Source organism: Esox lucius, chromosome 11, assembly GCF_011004845.1.
Source record: "Esox lucius isolate fEsoLuc1 chromosome 11, fEsoLuc1.pri, whole genome shotgun sequence".
Lineage (NCBI taxonomy): Eukaryota > Metazoa > Chordata > Actinopteri > Esociformes > Esocidae > Esox > Esox lucius.
The window spans coordinates 21,985,832-22,003,352 of record NC_047579.1 but is presented as its reverse complement, the minus strand read 5'-3'; the positions used below and the strand labels follow the sequence as shown (position 1 = coordinate 22,003,352).

General features: G+C 41.6%; 1 protein-coding gene across 1 annotated transcript; it reads left to right on the top strand.

Annotated features, from left to right (window-relative positions):
* The first annotated feature begins 100 nt into the window (after positions 1 to 100).
* Positions 101 to 15,160, top strand: LOC109616243 (cytochrome P450 2K1). Its single transcript, XM_029123008.2, has 10 exons — positions 101 to 259; positions 337 to 513; positions 3,359 to 3,521; positions 5,757 to 5,906; positions 6,016 to 6,176; positions 9,397 to 9,576; positions 10,280 to 10,421; positions 10,562 to 10,746; positions 14,278 to 14,419; positions 14,519 to 15,160. The coding sequence occupies exons 1-10, from the start codon at positions 206 to 208 to the stop codon at positions 14,704 to 14,706; spliced, it is 1,542 nt and encodes a 513-aa protein (XP_028978841.2). The 5' UTR covers positions 101 to 205; the 3' UTR covers positions 14,707 to 15,160.
* The last annotated feature ends 2,361 nt before the right edge of the window (positions 15,161 to 17,521 follow it).

Here is a 17,521-nt window from a genome sequence, read left to right as displayed (position 1 = left end):
TTAGTTTGAAAAGTATAAAGAGTAGACGGTCTACAGATTCAGCTTAAAACAATTTATGTTTATCTCTTGAAGAGAAAGGACTGGCAAGTAGGATTTAGGTCTTTCCTACTGCTGGCTCACAATAGGTGGCAGTAATTCACCAATGTTAGATGCCACCTGCCATAAAACCACACTGAAGTAGAAGACACTAAGATTGTAGCAACACATGGTGCTCATACAAGTCCTCCAAACAACTCTCTTTGGTGATCTGTGGAGTCCTGTGAGAAAAAAACAAGTTTAATAACAAAGTTCAGCATGCGTGGAGACATGGCTTTTGTTGAAAATGTTCTCTTCCAGATTCCCAGCATGGTGACATTTCTTGGGGCTGTGCTGTTTCTGCTGGCCGTCTACATTCTCTCCTTCGGTTCCAGTTCTGAGGAGCAGGGGATAAATCCTCCTGGACCCAGGCCACTGCCCTTGCTTGGTAACATGCTCATTATGGATCTCAAGAGACCCTACCGTACTCTCTGTGAGGTATGAAAAGTCCCTAACAAAGATGTTGTCAGACTTTTAAGTGTTTTAACATGTTTTAAAAGGCAAGAAAAATGTTAGATTGGCGCTGTACATTTTAATATTGTTGAGTTGTTTTTGTCAATAGACAAGTCTAGCCCAAATAGTTTGGACCCAGATATTGTTTTGTTAAAGCAATATTGTGTTTTCAGTCATGAACAAGGGGAAACTGCTGGGTTAAACCCAAATCATGTAATGCAAATGAAAGTCCTTTAGTTTTTGTTAGACTGCTGTTTATATGTTTAAGTTTTATTGGTCCCCGAGATGGAATTTCAATATCTTCCTATTTTCTATTCTCTCTGGCTGACTGAACAAATATTTTCCCATAGTTCATATCAGTCTGTTTTGAGAATTGAATTGTTTGCACTGGAGCGGGGAGTGACAAAGTCCAATTTATGCATGCAGAATAACAGTTGATTGTTTTATTGTTGTCTTGTTGTCATAATATAAACTTGTATTTACATAATCTAGAAAAACCCTTCGATAATAAGTTAAAAACAGAAACACAAGATTCAAACTAAGAAAAAGTTATCATTAACAGAGATATTAAAACATAAAATATGCCAGTAGTTTAACCAATTCTCAAAATCCTGTTGTATGTGAGAGAATATCTAATTAGATTCCCAAGAGTCTATACGTGAGGGAACCCGATCTGTTTTGACAGGTGTGCGATTCCCGATACTCCAGAGAAATACTCATTGTTGGTCAAGGGTGTAGGACTTCGGGGTTGCATTATTCCCCTTGGTGGGTTGCTGTAGCCGTGGTCGATGGACCCCTAGGTGCCAAGCCAAGGCTGGTCCCAAATCAGTGAAAATTGGCTAATTAAAATCCATTATATCCAAAGGTACCTAATGCTGAGGATATCTAAGATCCACTATAACATACATGTAGAGATGCTGATATAAAAGAAAATCTCTGCGCTGTTAACAGATGTTTGAATGGCCGCCATTCCATACGTGTTTGAATGAGTGAGAGAGGGAAGCACGGAAGCACAGATCATTCTGTGTGTGCTCAGGAATAGAAATGATTGGGTTGTGTATTTTATTACAGTTGTGTATTTTACCTAAAATGCCCGACCATCCTTGTGTACATCTCAGAATAAAAGCAGAATTATTACTTAAAGATATAATAGGTATTCATCTTCCAATGCCCTATGCTGGCTGGGAGTTAATGCGGTAAAATAAGGCCTTAATTGCAAATTGGACGTCAACTTGGAGGGATTTCTAAATGGGGTAAAATCATAAAAAGAGAACAACATTCAACATTTAAGCTGCTTGGCGATGGTGTTGTAGTCCATTCCAGCCTTGTGTAGGTCTACAATCTTGTCCCTGACTTACTTGGACAGCTCTTTGGTATTGGCCTTGGTGGAGAGTTTGGAATCTGATTGATTGATTGCTTCTGTGGACTTTTATACAGGTAACAAGCTGAGAATAGGAGCACTCCCTTTAAGAGTTGTGATGGCAATTCCATCGATCAGAACTCTTAAAGGGGAAGTACAGAGGTAAAATTCCCTTGCACAATTTAATAGTTTATTTGCAAATAGACCCGTCAAACGCTTACTGAATAATCATCCGAGGAGTCTCTAACTTCAATCATCAGTACTTATAGTGGAAAAAGGGGTGTGGTAAAATGCTGCCCATCTGTCTTGTCAATAAAACACATTCCCTTTGTTCTGTCAGTACCTAGGCTTCACACAAGGGGCAGTCTGTCCTTCCCCACATGGGTAACCTCTTGAACTCTAAAGAGCTCTTACATCATCTGGACAATCAATAGATAGACTATGATGAGTTATACAGATGCACAGATTAATGAGTAACCTTATAATCTGCCAAAACCAGTCAATGATGCCCCCTAGGCAAATACCAGATCCCCCTCTCCTATGCTCCTAAGGAACAAAGGGCTGATACCCTTCTTGGTCTAGGCAGAGGAACAATGCCAGAGTACCTAATAATCCTCTGATATTATAGAGATTAAAGATTTACATACCAGGCAATAGAAAGACAAACATTTCTCAAATGTACCTTAGTTAACAATTTCCATAACAGAAGGTGCACCTAATCTCAGCTCGTTACCTGTATAAAAGACACCTGGGAGCCAGAAATCTTTCTGATTGAGAGGGGATCAAATACATATTTCACTCTTTAAAATGCAAATCAATTTATAACATTTTGACATCCGTTCTTCTGGATTTTTGATTTTTGTCTCTCACTGTTCAAATAAACCTACCATTAAAATGATAGACTGATAATTTCTGTCAGTGGGCAAACGTACAAAATCACCAGGGGATCAAATAATTATTTCCCTCACTGTATGTTTGTCCGTGGGAGACATTTATTTTGCAAATACAGAGTAGTATACTGTAGGTTTTCAAACTTCAAAACGTAAAATACTTAATGAACATAAACCAGCTTGTCCTGCAGTTTTAACCCTGAAGACTGCAGGTAACCCTCTCATCAATAGTAGCCTATTCTTGTGCAGTACATCTTCAGGAACCCCCCTTTATATTAAAGATAGTTTTATGTGGCTTGGTTGTATCAACATAGAAAATGAGACCGAAAAGGGAGACATCCCACTCCCTCTTTCTATGCATTCATGCTTATTCCAATAAGAAATATCTAATTCCTAATTTTCTAAATGTATTTGAAAGTAGTTGATATACTCTATAGTGAACCAAGGTGTAGCCAACTGGAAACTATTGACTTCATGAATTGACTCTTGACTGATAGTAGTTTTTAAATCCTTATGTGAAGCCCTCATTCATATGTCAACATTGCCTACAGTATTCTTTATGTATGCTTTATCTGTCCAGCTTTCCAAAAAATATGGCCCTGTCTTCATGGTGCACTTTGGCCCCAAGAAAGTGATCGTTCTGGCGGGATACAAGACGGTTAAAGATGCGCTGGTTAACCAGGCAGAGGACTTTGGGGACAGGGACATCACTCCACTGTTTCATGTTCTCAACCAAGGACATGGTAATGATAACGGAGTCACCATCTTAGAGGGATAGTTCAGCCAAATAACAAAACCTTTAATGCCATATTTCTGTCCAAAATCCAAAGCAACTGAATTTCCCCCTTACAAGCATCTTTTGCTTTTCATGTTTAAAATTAAGCAACATTGGTTCCATTAAAGATTTTCCTATAGAAATCTCAGTCTTGTCTTGTAGAGTGGAACCTGCTGGTTCGCAGCATTCACCATTAACTGCATGTATCAGTTTGGTCTTCCTCCAGGGCATTTGGAATGAGTTGATAAAGTTAACAAGTCAGCTTACATTTGCAAAGACGCGGTCAACACTTCAGGTAGGTAACTTCTGTTCCATGTGCAGATAGGTCAAAGGTGGATCTCAGAACAGTAATATTATGTCTGGAGAAAACAAAACATTGCATTCTTTTGAAGATGCTTAATGTGCATATTTCCACGATTTCCTTTTGATAAATTCCTTTTGACAATAGAATTTTATACCTCCACGGTTACTTAGCAAAACCAGAAACATTTACACAATACTAGTAAAACTTTGAATAAAAAAGAGTAGACATTTTACAGTAAATTTCTAGCGTCATCATTCAGTCCTACACACAGGTTTTGAATAAGCCTTAATAATTAATAAGACTCAAATCAATTTGCGTTTTAACTAGTGTGACAGAAATTATCTCAAATAGAACCCTCTTAGAAGTAGGTACAGAGACCAAGTTCTCTTGACAGAACAAGCAGTTTTAATACTAGAATCAAAGCTTACAGAATAAACCATGAGACGTCTCTGGGGTCAGTTGGAAAAACATTCAGTACTTATACCACAAAGGGATGTGGTAAGATACAGCACAGCTGTCTCATGTCAACAATACATATTCCCTTCCTAAGTGTTTACCCAAGTAGGCAAATAGCCCTTCCACCCCCCTAGGGGCTAAAGGTACATTAATTACCCTTTCAAGACAGTTGGCCACATACCAAGAGAACAAAGATACTGACTATTTAGGCAGATTACCAGACTGACAGATTTATGGAGGACTCAATGATCCACTGATATCATTCAGACGTGTGTTACAAACAAACATATACCAGATCCCCTCTCCCGCATTTACCACACGGCCAACACCTCTGGCATTCTCCTTCTTGTCTAAACCCAAAGAATCAGGACTATTCCAATAACTCATTACATAACTAGAAATATACAATGTACAATCCATTTATACATCAGTTCAGTAAAATTATCACCACTCAAGCCTGATCTAAACAGATTAAGTGATACATTTACATATATCCCACAACAATTAACACACATTTACCAGCAGAAGTGGCTAAAAATTTATGCTTTATCAATGTTCAATGACTCGGTTTATTGTGTTTATTCTATGTTCTGTGTTTTTTCAATGTTTAGTTCTGTTGGTTTTATTAAATGTTCAGACAGTCGCTTGAAAAGAAGCAAAGTGCCTTCACATTTGTTTTTACATTATACAGTAGGCCACACATCTAATAGTTAATTATTTTGATCCAGTTAAACTGTTTGATCCTGTTAAATGGTCCAAATGCAATTCATGAATACATTTGTGAATACATATTTGAATGCATTTTACCTGGGAACTGGTGAAAATCAGGGAAAATCAAAACATATCCAGCTACCAGTGTATTTCAAATATAGTTCAAACATGTATAGTTAAATATCACCATGTATAATCACTTCCAAAAATGAAACCTTCAAATGATGACAAGCCATTTTGTTGCTTATTGTTAAGTTAGTTAATTATCTTGCTAGCATTATCCTGTCCACCAGGATAATGTTTAAAGAAAAATGCTGTGGAAGCAGAGGGGGTTACGGCACGGTAGGAAGCAAGTTGTACTGAGTTCTAGTTATTTAGAAAGTGAAAAAATATTGACACCTTGTACATCAATATATTTGCTGTTAGGAACATTGCTGAAAGACTTCTAGTGGCTTCATCAAGCAACACAACCCCAACTACATATTAAATTGACTTAGCACGATCAAAATAACATGGAGGCTTAGATATATGAAACAAAAGTACAGTTATTTTTCAGATCGTGCTCTCCATTTAATCCCAAGTGTGATGTAATATTGTTTTGATTCGCAAAAACATTCCTCGCTCCTTATGGCCAACTTTGTGTTAAACAAATCTCACTTCCCTAGAAATCTTTCAGACAAGTATCCCTTTAATACACATAAAATTCTCATGGAAACCATACCTCCTTTACAGGGATTCTGGCTGCCAATGGAGACTCATGGAAAGAGATGAGGCGCTTTGCCCTGACAAACCTTAGGGACTTTGGAATGGGCAAGAAAGGGAGCGAGGAGAAAATCTTGGAAGAAATTACTTACCTAATTGAAGAATTTAAAAAACATGAGGGTAAGAACAATACTGGGTATCTCTAAACATGTATGTCATACCTAATTAATTGCCTGGTTATAATTATTTGTTTTAACCACATCATTTGTAAATGTTTGTCTAATTGCAGGGAATGCATTGGACACCACCAAGCCTGTGACCTCTGCCGTCTCCAATATAATCTCAGCCATTGTGTTTGGCAGCAGGCTGGAATACACTGACCCCCTATTCATTGGTATGGTGAATAGGTCTAAAGAAAATCTACGACTTATGGGCTCTGCATCAATTCAGGTACAGTCTTCTCATTGAATCCTGTGTATTTTCTGAATATATTGAATTTCCTCAATTAAAAGAATACAATGAAATTAGCTAAACTAAATGTTCATACACACACACACACACTACACATGCCAAAAAAGTTGGGCCACTGCACCTAATGCAAATAAAAACAGAATGCTGATGTGAACACGTGCAAATCATTTTATCTCTATATTTTATTGAAAATAGTACAAAGACAACATATCAAATGTTGAAACTGAGAAATGTTATTGGTTTTCAAAAAATACATGGCTGAAAAAAGATTGGACAGCATTGTATACAACTGTGTTACAACACCTCTTCTTTAAACAATACTCTGTAAGTGTTTGGGAACTGGGGACACCAATTGCTGTAGTTTTAAAAGTGAAATGTATTCCCATTCTTGCTTGATTTAGGATTTCAGCTGCTCAAAAGTTTGGTGTCTCATAAAAGTTGGACACTGCATAAAATGCAAAAAACAAACAGAATGGAATGGTGTGCAAATCATTAAAACCCTATATTAAATAGAAAATAGTACAAAGACATCATATCAAATGTTGAAACTGAGAAATGTTTGCATTGGATGCCCATTTTGAATTTGATGGCAGCAACATGTTTCAAAAAAGATGAAACAGGGATATGTTGACCAATGTGCTGCTTCACCTCTTTTAAAAATACTCTGTAACTGAGACCAATTGCTATAGTTTTGAAAGTGAAATGTTTTACCATTCTTGCTTAATATACTACTTCAGCTGGTCAACAGTTTGAGGTCTGCTTTGTCGTATTTTTCATTTCATAATGCGCCAAATGTTTTCTGTGGGTGACAGGTCTGGACTGCAGGCAGGCCAGATTAGGACAAGGACTCTTTTACTGTGGAACCATGTTTTGTAATAAGTGATTAATGAGGTTTGGCATTATCTTGCTAAACTAAGCAAAGCCTTCCCAGAAAAAGACAATGTCTGGATGGCAGGATATGTTACTCCTAAACCTGTATATATTGTTCAGAATTAATGATGCTTTCACTAATGCACCCCCATACCATTATGAATGCTAGATTCTGATCTCTGCGCTGATAACAAGCCAGATGGTCCCTCTCCTCTTTAGTCCGGAGGATGCGGCGTCCATGATTCCTAAAATTTATTAGTATTTAGATTTTTGTCAGACCACAGGACAGTTAACCTCTTTACCTCAGTCTATATTAAATTAGCTTAGGCCAAGAGAAGACTGCGCTAATTCTGGATTCTGTTTATATCTGGTTTCTTCTTTGCATAGTAGAGCTTTAACTTGCATTTCTGGATGCAGTGACATACTCTGTTCACAGACAATGGTTATTGGAAATGTTGCTGATCCCATGCCATGATTTCTGCTACAGAATCATATCTGTTAATGCAGTGCCGCCTGAAGGCCCTGAGATCATGGCCATCCAGTATTGGTTCTCAGTCTTGTCCCTCGCGTACAGAGATTCATACGGATTCTCTGAATTTTTAAATGATATTAAATGATGAGATCACTGCCCATCCGGGTACTTTGCCTTCGTGTCATGCTCCCGCACCTTTTTGGGGGTAAACAGACAATTTTATTTGACCGGCTGTGAATACAAAATCCAATGTCTTTGTCAATTCATTCATACGACATAAGAAAACCATATTGCTTTTTAGCTATTATGAGCACAAACACTGTGCTCATTCAGGCAAACAATTATGGGGTGTCCATTCATTCTGCCTCCTTTAAACGACCCAACCCGGTGGCCGGAGGTGTCATATCCTGACACAACTACCTTATTGAATCTACAGGTAGTAGATATGATATCTGTCACTTTTTTTTGCTGTTTTGGTATTCTGTCCAATGTGACGTTACTGTAAACCAATTAAATCCCTAACATGTTTAGTAGGCTACAATGTACAATAGACAATAATAATTCCATCCTCACCCCTGTAACATACAGTTCACATACACATGCGCAAATGTACTGATTATCAATGCATCACACGAAATAATTAATGTGAGCGCAGTGCAACAACCTGACATGAATTTCAACATACAGGGATTTACATATCTAACAAAATTAGGAATTACAAATCCAGCAGCATTTAGATACCCTTTGAATTGGGATTATTATGATGATAATCATGACCTAAAATCACTTCAGGAAGTGAATTTTTCAGAATGTTCTATGTACTGCCTTTTCAACGCAGCATCAACATTCACTTCTTTGACTTTTAACATTTTAACTGTTGACTTTAGCATCATTAACTAACCTGTGATGAAGTGTTTGCCACAGAAATAAACATGTTGACTGGACGGGTCCCATAGTTGAATATTTACCCTCTGTGAGGATTGCCTGAAGTCACAGATCTCTGCTTTTGCTTGTCCTTTGCTTTTTTGAGGAGTAAAGAAAAGCGTAAACTAGGGTTTTATCTCTTATTCGAAGCGAAAAATACAACACAGCAACATTCAGGCATATGGTACCACTAATATTTACAAATTTGCACTTTCACAGCTAGCTTTCCCCCCATAGGGGGCGTGGTTGTTTGGACGAGAGGAAAGCGACATAGCTGCTCTCTATAGGGATCTATAGGGTTTAAATATAGATTCTGTTTTTCTTTACATTTTACACAGCATCCCAACTTCTTTGTAAACTGGGTTATACTTTATATGGGAACTTTCACAGACGAAAAGTAAATCCCTGTACAATAAAACATTTACTCATTTGTATCAAGGGTGCTAAACATGTTGGTGTCTATGTATAATTATATACGATGAGGTGAGAAGGTTTGCATAATTATTGTACAAGCGTTCTCACCACAATAATAAGTTGTGTGTATTATATAGGCAGATATCAAAATATCTGTATTTTTTATGCAGATATACAATATGTTTCCCTGGTTGGGCACATGGATAAAAAACCTGATGCTTATAAAAAAAGAATATCGTCGATTGGAAGACAGAGGTGATGGAGATCGTTAGGCTTTTGATTGCCATGGATGGGCACATTTATCCTACTTATCAAATAGAATGTTGATAATGAAGCTAATGCATGACGTACGGAAATACATTTTTTTTTGCATGCATGGCTTGCTGAGGCTATATTAGCAAAATAGACAGCTGTTTTTCTAAAGCATCTGTAATCTGATTACAATATTTTAGTTGGTAACGGATTACAGTTACTCTTTTTTGTTACTTGAAATCTGTTACTCCCCAACTCTGTCTACAGATATACAATATGTTTCCCTGGTTGGGACCATGGATAAAGAACCTGATGTATATAAAAAAGAATGTTGTCGAGGCAAAGGCGGATTTAATGGAGATCGTTAGGGGCCTGAAGGAGACTCTCAACACCCAGATGTGTAGAGGCTTTGTGGACTCATTCCTTGTCCGAAAACATACCCTGGAGGTAAGGAGATTGCCTACAAAATCTGCATATCAGGTATGCATAACAAAGTGTTGTATCCATATTACCTCATAGAACATAGAATAGAACTCATATTTCCCTGTGGTGGACCCTGCAGCAGAACACAACAATTGTTGTTCACCATTAACATTCACCAACAAAAGCAGAAGCTGTCAACTTTAACAGTAGCTATTACCTTCCTAAACTTTATGGAAAATGTGGATACTGGAAACAAACAAAATACCTCCCAGTCAGATTTTTTATATTTGAAACAGCATTGAGGGATAGAGAAGCAACTACATCTTTAGTCCTTCCCACCCTACAATACCTATTTTTATTTTGTCTCATGGTCGAAGTATGCACTTTCTTCTTCAATGAAGTGATCTTGGAGTATTATTCATCAAATACCTTTTTGGGTCTTCCACTAGATTTTCGGTCTTCATCCTGCCCAGTTTCTTAAATTTCTTCTAGCCATCTCTGAAGATATCATTTACCTTTTTGGACAACAAGAAATTCATTTTACTCTTGTTTTCTTTTTATGTTTTATAGTAGTTCTATAAGCAAAAAAACACTCACTGCACTGAGAAAGACTTAAACAATTTGACCAGTTGTACTCTAACTTTTGACTGGTACTGAGTCCTAATGGGTGTCACAGTGTTAAGAAACTGTACATTATTGAGAAAATGTGTGGGTGTGTTTCTATTAGGAATCAGGCAACATGGATTCTCTCTACCATAATGACAACCTGGTGTTTAGTGTGGCTAACCTGTTTGTTGCTGGTACTGACACCACCGGGAACACCTTGTGCTGGGGTCTATTGCTCATGGCCAAGTACCCCCACATACAGGGTGAGGTTACTAAACACAACTCCACACATTCACTCTCTTTCTCTTCCATGAAACTAGATCAGCATTGCTTGGTAAAAGATTACATGTTATCAAATGGTTTCACTGTAGTAACTCCAACCAGTACTTCCATTTGGTTTCAGACAAGGTCCAAGAGGAGATCAGCAGGGTTATAGGAAGTCGTCAACCTTTGGTAGAAGACAGGAAGAACCTGCCCTACACTGATGCTGTGATACATGAGACCCAGAGATTGGCCAGCATTTTACCCATGTCTATCCCTCACACCACCAGTCGAGACATTACCTTCCAGGGATATTTCATCAAGAAGGTCAGATACCAGGACTTTTGTACAGGATTTTTCATTAATGTAAATGGAAAATCGAATATTTCGGTCATTATGGATACAAATCTCTTAAATTGATAACAAAGGCAGTTATCACACATTTTTTATACAATTAGTGATCACTGAATTGCCTCTCCTTGAACTGCCACCTTAATGTGGTGGAGGGGTTTGAGTACCCGAGTGACCCTAGGAGCTATGTTGTCTGGGGCTATATGCCCCTGGTAGGGTCTCCCAAGGCAAACAGGTCCTAGGCGACGGGTCAGACTAAGAGCGGTTCAAAAACCCCATAATGATGAAAACAATCTTGTGTTCTGTGACGTCGCCCGGCATGGCGCAGCCGGGGCCCCACCCTGGAGCCAGGCCCGGGGTTGGGGCTCGTTCGCGAGCGCCTGGTGGCCAGGCCTTTCCCCATGGGGCCCGTCCGGGCCCAGCCCGAACGAGCGACAAGGGGCCGCCCTCCCGTGGGCTCACCACCCACAGGAGGGACCATAAGGGGCCGGTGCAGAGAGGATCGGGCGGCAGTCGAAGGCGGGGGCCTAGACAACCCGATCCCTGGACACGGAAACTAGCTCTAGGGACATGGAATGTCACCTCGCTGGCAGGGAAGGAGCCTGAGATCGTGCGTGAGTTTGAGAGGTTCCGACTAGAGGTAGTCGGGATCACCTCTACGCACGGCTTGGGCTCTGGAACCACACTCCTTGAGAGAGGATGGACTCTTCACCACTCTGGAGTTGCCCATGGTGAGAGGCGGCGAGCTGGTGTGGGTTTGCTTATAGCTCCCGAGCTCTGCCGCCATGTGTTGAAGTTTACCCCGGTGAACGAGGGGGTAGTTTCCCTGCGCCTACGGGTCGGGGATAGGTCTCTCACTGTTGTTTGTGCCTACGGGCCAAACGGCAGTGCAGAGTACCCGACCTTCTTGGAGTCTCTGGGAGGGGTACTGCGACTGGGGACTCTATCGTTCTACTGGGGGACTTCAACGCCCACGTAGGCAATGACAGTGACACCTGGAGGGGCATGATTGGGAGGAACGGCCCCCCTGATCTGAACCCGAGCGGTGTTCAGTTATTGGACTTCTGTGCTAGTCACGGTTTGTCCATAACGAACACCATGTTCAAGCATAAGGGTATCCATCAGTGCACGTGGCACCAGGACACCCTAGGCCGCAGGTCGATGATCGACTTTGTTGTCGTTTCATCTGACCTGCGGCCATATGTCTTGGACACTCGGGTGAAGAGAGGGGCGGAGCTGTCAACTGATCACCACCTGGTTTCTGAGTTGGATCCGATGGCGGGGGAGGAAGCTGGACAGACTCGGCAGGCCCAAGCGTACTGTAAGGGTCTGCTGGGAATGTCTGGCCGAGTCTCCTGTCAGAGAGATCTTTAACTCCCACCTCCGGCAGAGTTTCGACTGGATCCCGAGGGAGGCTGGAGATATTGAGTCCGAGTGGACCATGTTCTCCACCGCCATTGTCGAAGCGGCCGCTCGGATCTGTGGCCGTAAGGTCTCCGGTGCCTGTCGAGGCGGCAATCCCCGAACCCGGTGGTGGACACCGGAAGTAAGGGATGCTGTCAAGCTGAAGAAGGAGTCTTATCAGGCCTGGTTGGCTTGTGGGACTCCTGAGGCAGCTGACGGGTACCGACAGGCCAAGCGGACTGCAGCCCGGGTGGTTGTGGAGGCAAAAACTCGGGCCTGGGAAGAGTTCGGTGAGGCCATGGAGAAGGACTATCGGCTGGCCTCGAAGAGATTCTGGCAAACCATCCGGCGCCTCAGGAGAGGGAAACAGTGCCCTACCAACGCTGTTTACAGTAGAGGTGGGCAGCTGTTGACCTCAACTGGGGATGTCGTCGGGCGGTGGAAGGATTACTTCGAGGATCTCCTCAATCCCACCGTCACGTCTTCCATTGAGGAAGCAGAGGATGAGGGCTCAGAGGTGGACTCGTCCATCACACGGGCTGAAGTCACAGAGGTGGTTAAGAAACTCCTCGGTGGCAAGGCACCGGGGGTCGATGAGATCCGCCCTGAGTACCTCAAGTCTCTGGATGTTGTGGGACTGTCTTGTTTGACACGCCTGTGCAACATCGCGTGGCAGTCGGGGACAGTGCCTCTGGGATGGCAGACCGGGGTGGTAGTCCCTCTTTTTAAGAAGGGGGACCGGAGGGTGTGTTCCAACTATAGGGGGATCACACTTCTCAGCCTCCCCGGGAAAGTCTATGCCAGGGTTCTGGAGAGGAGAATACGGCCGATAGTAGAACCTCGGATTCAGGAGGAACAGTGTGGTTTTCGTCCAGGCCGTGGAACACTGGACCAGCTCTATACCCTCTACAGGGTGATGGAGGGTTCATGGGAGTTTGCCCAACCAATCCACATGTGTTTTGTGGATTTGGAGAAGGCATTCGACTGTGTCCCTCGCGGCATCCTGTGGAGGGTGCTTCGGGAATATGGGGTCCTGGGTCCTTTGCTAAGGGCTGTCAGGTCCCTGTACAACTGAAGCAGGAGCTTGGTCCGCATTGCCGGCAGTAAGTCAGACCTGTTCCCTGTGCATGTTGGACTCCGGCAGGGCTGCCCTTTGTCACCGGTTCTGTTCGTAATTTTTATGGACAGAATTTCTAGGCGCAGCCAGGGGCCGGAGGGTGTCAGGTTTGGGGACCACACGATTTCGTCTCTGCTCTTTGCGGATGATGTTGTCATGTTGGCCCCTTCAAGCCAGGACCTTCAGCATGCACTTGGACGGTTTGCAGCCGAGTGTGAAGAGGTGGGGATGAAAATCAGTACCTCCAAATCCGAGGCCATGGTCCTCAGTCGGAAAAGGGTGGCTTGCCCACTTCAGGTTGGTGGAGAGTGCCTGCCTCAAGTGGAGGAGTTTAAGTATCTAGGGGTCCTGTTCACGAGTGAGGGAAGGATGGAACGGGAGATTGACAGACGGATCGGTGCAGCTTCTGCAGTAATGCGGTCGATGTATCGGTCTGTCAATCTACGTTCTTACTCTCACCTATGGTCATGAGCTTTGGGTCATGACCGAAAGGACAAGATCCCGGATACAGGCGGCCGAAATGAGCTTTCTCCGCAGGGTGGCTGGGCGATCCCTTAGAGATAGGGTGAGAAGCTCGGTCACCCGGGAGGAGCTCAGAGTAGAGCCGCTGCTCCACCGCATCGAGAGGGGTCAGCTGAGGTGGCTTGGGCATCTGTTTTGGATGCCTCCGGAACACCTTCCTGGGAGGGTGTTCCGGTCCCGTCCCACCGGGAGGAGACCCCGGTGAAGACCTAGGACACGCTGGAGGGACTATGTCTCCCGGCTGGCCTGGGAACGCCTCAGTGTCCCCCTGGAAGAGCTGGAGGAAGTGTCTGAGGAGACGGAAGTCTGGGCATCCTTGCTTAGACTGCTGCCCCCGCGACCCGGCCCCGGATACGCGGAAGATGATGATGATGATGATGAATTGCTTTGTAAAGAAACCATCTACTAAATTTGATCTCACTCTTCACCTTAACTCTGTATTTGTCAAATTTTATTGGTTGTAGGGGACGTGTGTGATTCCTCTACTGACGTCTGTTCTTCATGATGAGGGTGAATGGGAGAGCCCCCACACCTTTAATCCCGCCCACTTTCTGGATGAGCAGGGCAGATTCATCAAGAAGGAAGCCTTTATGGCTTTTTCTGCAGGTATTAATTTCTCCTGATGTTTTAGCGTGGGGTAGAAAATAGAACTAGACTATGATCTATTGTACAGACATCTTGTTCTTCTATGTCTCTCTCTCTCAGGTCGTAGGGTGTGTCTGGGGGAGAGTCTGGCCAGGATGGAGCTTTTCCTCTTCTTCACTTCCCTCCTGCAGCGCTTTCATTTCTCCCCTCCTCCTGGAGTAACAGAGAATGATCTGGACCTCACTCCAGCTGTGGGGTTCACACTCGGTCCTTTACCCCAACAGCTGTGTGCTGTGAGTCGGGTCTGAGGAGAGAGACTCAGTGACTCAGGACAACACTAAATAATTAAATGGAGTCTTCATGTAGGGCAACAAGCTGAGATCAAAAAGAAAATGTAATGTATTGTTGATTCCAATATCGCAGCCTAAACCTTGCTAAAGTCCATGGTGCCTCAGATCATAGACTATGCATTTATGACCTAAACATTGATACGTCCCGCAATTTAAAGTGAATAATATTATTGCCCTCACTGGACTCGAAACCAGGTCTCCCACGTGAGAAGCAGTGTCCTTAACCACTACACCACAGTGGTATACATTTGCCCAGTGTGGTATAGCATCTCGACATTGTTAATTTTTTCATGCAGTAACATCACATCAAGTTTATTTTGCTAGACATCATTAAGAATTGTGTTAATCTGACTAACGTTTCTTATTAAGCTTACCTCCACCACAAATCGCAACTATAAAATGTATAGCTTTTGCCACTGGCTGTTTTAACAGCTTATTAGCCAGTAATAGGCATAATAGTATCTACTAACTTACTTCTTGGAATAGTCATAAGAATTGAGCAATTGCTAGCGAAACTGAAGATGAACTGATGGACTATACACTGCCAAAGCTATTTCATTTCATGGTACAAAAACGTTCCTTTTTCTTTCATACGTGAATGACATTGATTCAGTAATTATCAATATATGTGACTATAATATAGGGGTTTTGATCTAGCCTATATTATCCCAAAAAGCATGTATGGATGCGTACTTCGAAAATCCACCAGAACTTGTCACCATAAACAATTTTATTTTAGGCTTACTATAACGTAGCTACTGAAAGTTGTATTCAGTGAAGTATTTATTTATCTGGAACAAATCCTAATGCATAATTATAATAATAAGATCTTTTGTTTGCAGGTCCCTGTCTTTAACCGCTACGCTATTTAACAAGTGTCGGTCGGTGGGTGGGTGAGTGAGTGACATTTGCTATTGGCCGGCTCCGCTTACACGTTCGGCCAAACTTACAGACTAATTTGCTAAAGTTACACATTACCTACTGTAGAGTAAGCTTCACTGTTATCTCATAACTCCTCCAACTTCTCCATCTTCTCTGCATTCCTTAAAAACTAAATTTTAATGTGGTTGTAAATACTGTACACTTTCCAGAGTATTCTTGGAAATCCACTAGTTTTAAAAACACTATCAACCAACAACGTTATTTGAAATAGACCCAACCCAGTGTCACAAATCCTTTTTCCATCGACTACAATATATCAGTGTCTTGGACTTGACATTTCCGTTTAAGGATAATGTTGTTATCTAATGATTCTGTTGCAGGCAAATGTACTGGTATCCTTACATTTTATTTAAAAGAATGCACTATTTCTGCTAGAAAACTGCTGAAATTGAAAAATCTCGTGGTGCCCATATACAGTTACGTTCAGAAATAACTGGACACTGACACAAGTTTCGTTATTTTGTCTCTTTGCCAAAATATATTCAAGTTACAGTTAAATAATGAATATTGGCTTAAAGTGCAGTCTCACAGTATTAATTGGAAGGTATTCACATCTAAATTGCAGGAAGGGTTTAGGAAATAAACTCTTTTATATGTAGCCCCCTCTTTTTCAAGGGACCAAAGGTAATTGGACAATTGACTTAAAAGCTGTTTCATGGACAGGTGTGGGCTATTCCTTATTTCTTCATCACTTAAGCAGGTAAAAGGTCTGGGGTTGATTCCATGTGTGGCATTCAAATTTGGAACCTGTTGCTGTGAACCCACAACAACAAAAAAATCCATCAGAGGGATTGCAGGAACATTAGGAGTGGCCAAATCAACAGTTTGGTACATTCTGAGAAAAAAAACACACTGGTGAACTGTACAACACAAAAACACCCTGGAGGTCCACAGAAGACAACAGGGGTTGAGGATCCTTTCCATAGTAAAAAAAAAACCCATCACAATATCCAGCCAAACGAAGGACACTAGGGGTTAGGCATATCAGTATCGAAGTCTACCATAAAGAGAAGACTTTACGAGAGCAAATACAAAAGGTTCACCACAAGGTGCAAACCATTTATAAGCCTCAAGAATAAAAAGCCAAAAAATATCTAAAAAAAACCAGCCTCTACCAGAATGATGGGAAGAAAAAAGTATAGTGAATATTCTGCAATCACCTGATCTTAACCCGATCGAGCATGCATTTCACTTGCCCATGGACAAACAAAAACTGAAGACAGCTACAGTAAAGGCCTGGCAAAGCAACACAAACGTTTGGTGATGTCCAAGTGTTCCAGATTTCAAGCAGCTATTGGTTGCAAAGGATTCTCGAAAAAGTATTAAATATGAATCTTTTAATTATGATTGTGTTAATCTCTCAAATTACTTTGAGCCCCTGAAATAAAGGGTCTGTGTATGAAAGTGGTTGCAATTTCTAAAACGTTTCATACAATATTTTTGTTCAAACCCTTGAATTAAAGCTGAAAATCTTCAAATGCATTTCGGTTCTTTCATTTCAAATCCATTGTGGTGGATTACAGAACCAAAATTATGAAAATTGCGTCAGTGTCAAAATATTTCCGGACCTAACTGTATATTGCTTTAGATGAAAATCACAATATTTTTATAATTTCCTAAATCGTAGCTTTTTCCACAAAGACATTTCAAGCAAGTGATTCTTCTTTACTTTAGAATAGAAGTCACCTGTGGTGGGTTACAGGTGCCTGCATTATGAAAACCACCAATTCAACTAGTTCGAATAGAGAAGAGGATTATTTATCCTGGTTTTGTTTTTCTGCGTGTACTGCATTGTCAATGACAAAGTATAACAGATTCCATGACAAAGTAG

Excerpts from the sequence above, each read along its gene's own strand:
- LOC109616243 (XM_029123008.2), top strand. The coding sequence starts at position 206 with ATGGTGCTCATACAAGTCCTCCAAACAACTCTCTTTGGTGATCTGTGG. Across the intron at positions 5,907-6,015 it reads AGAATTTAAAAAACATGAGG|GGAATGCATTGGACACCACC; the intron begins GTAAGAACAATA and ends GTCTAATTGCAG. Across the intron at positions 9,577-10,279 it reads TCCGAAAACATACCCTGGAG|GAATCAGGCAACATGGATTC; the intron begins GTAAGGAGATTG and ends TGTTTCTATTAG.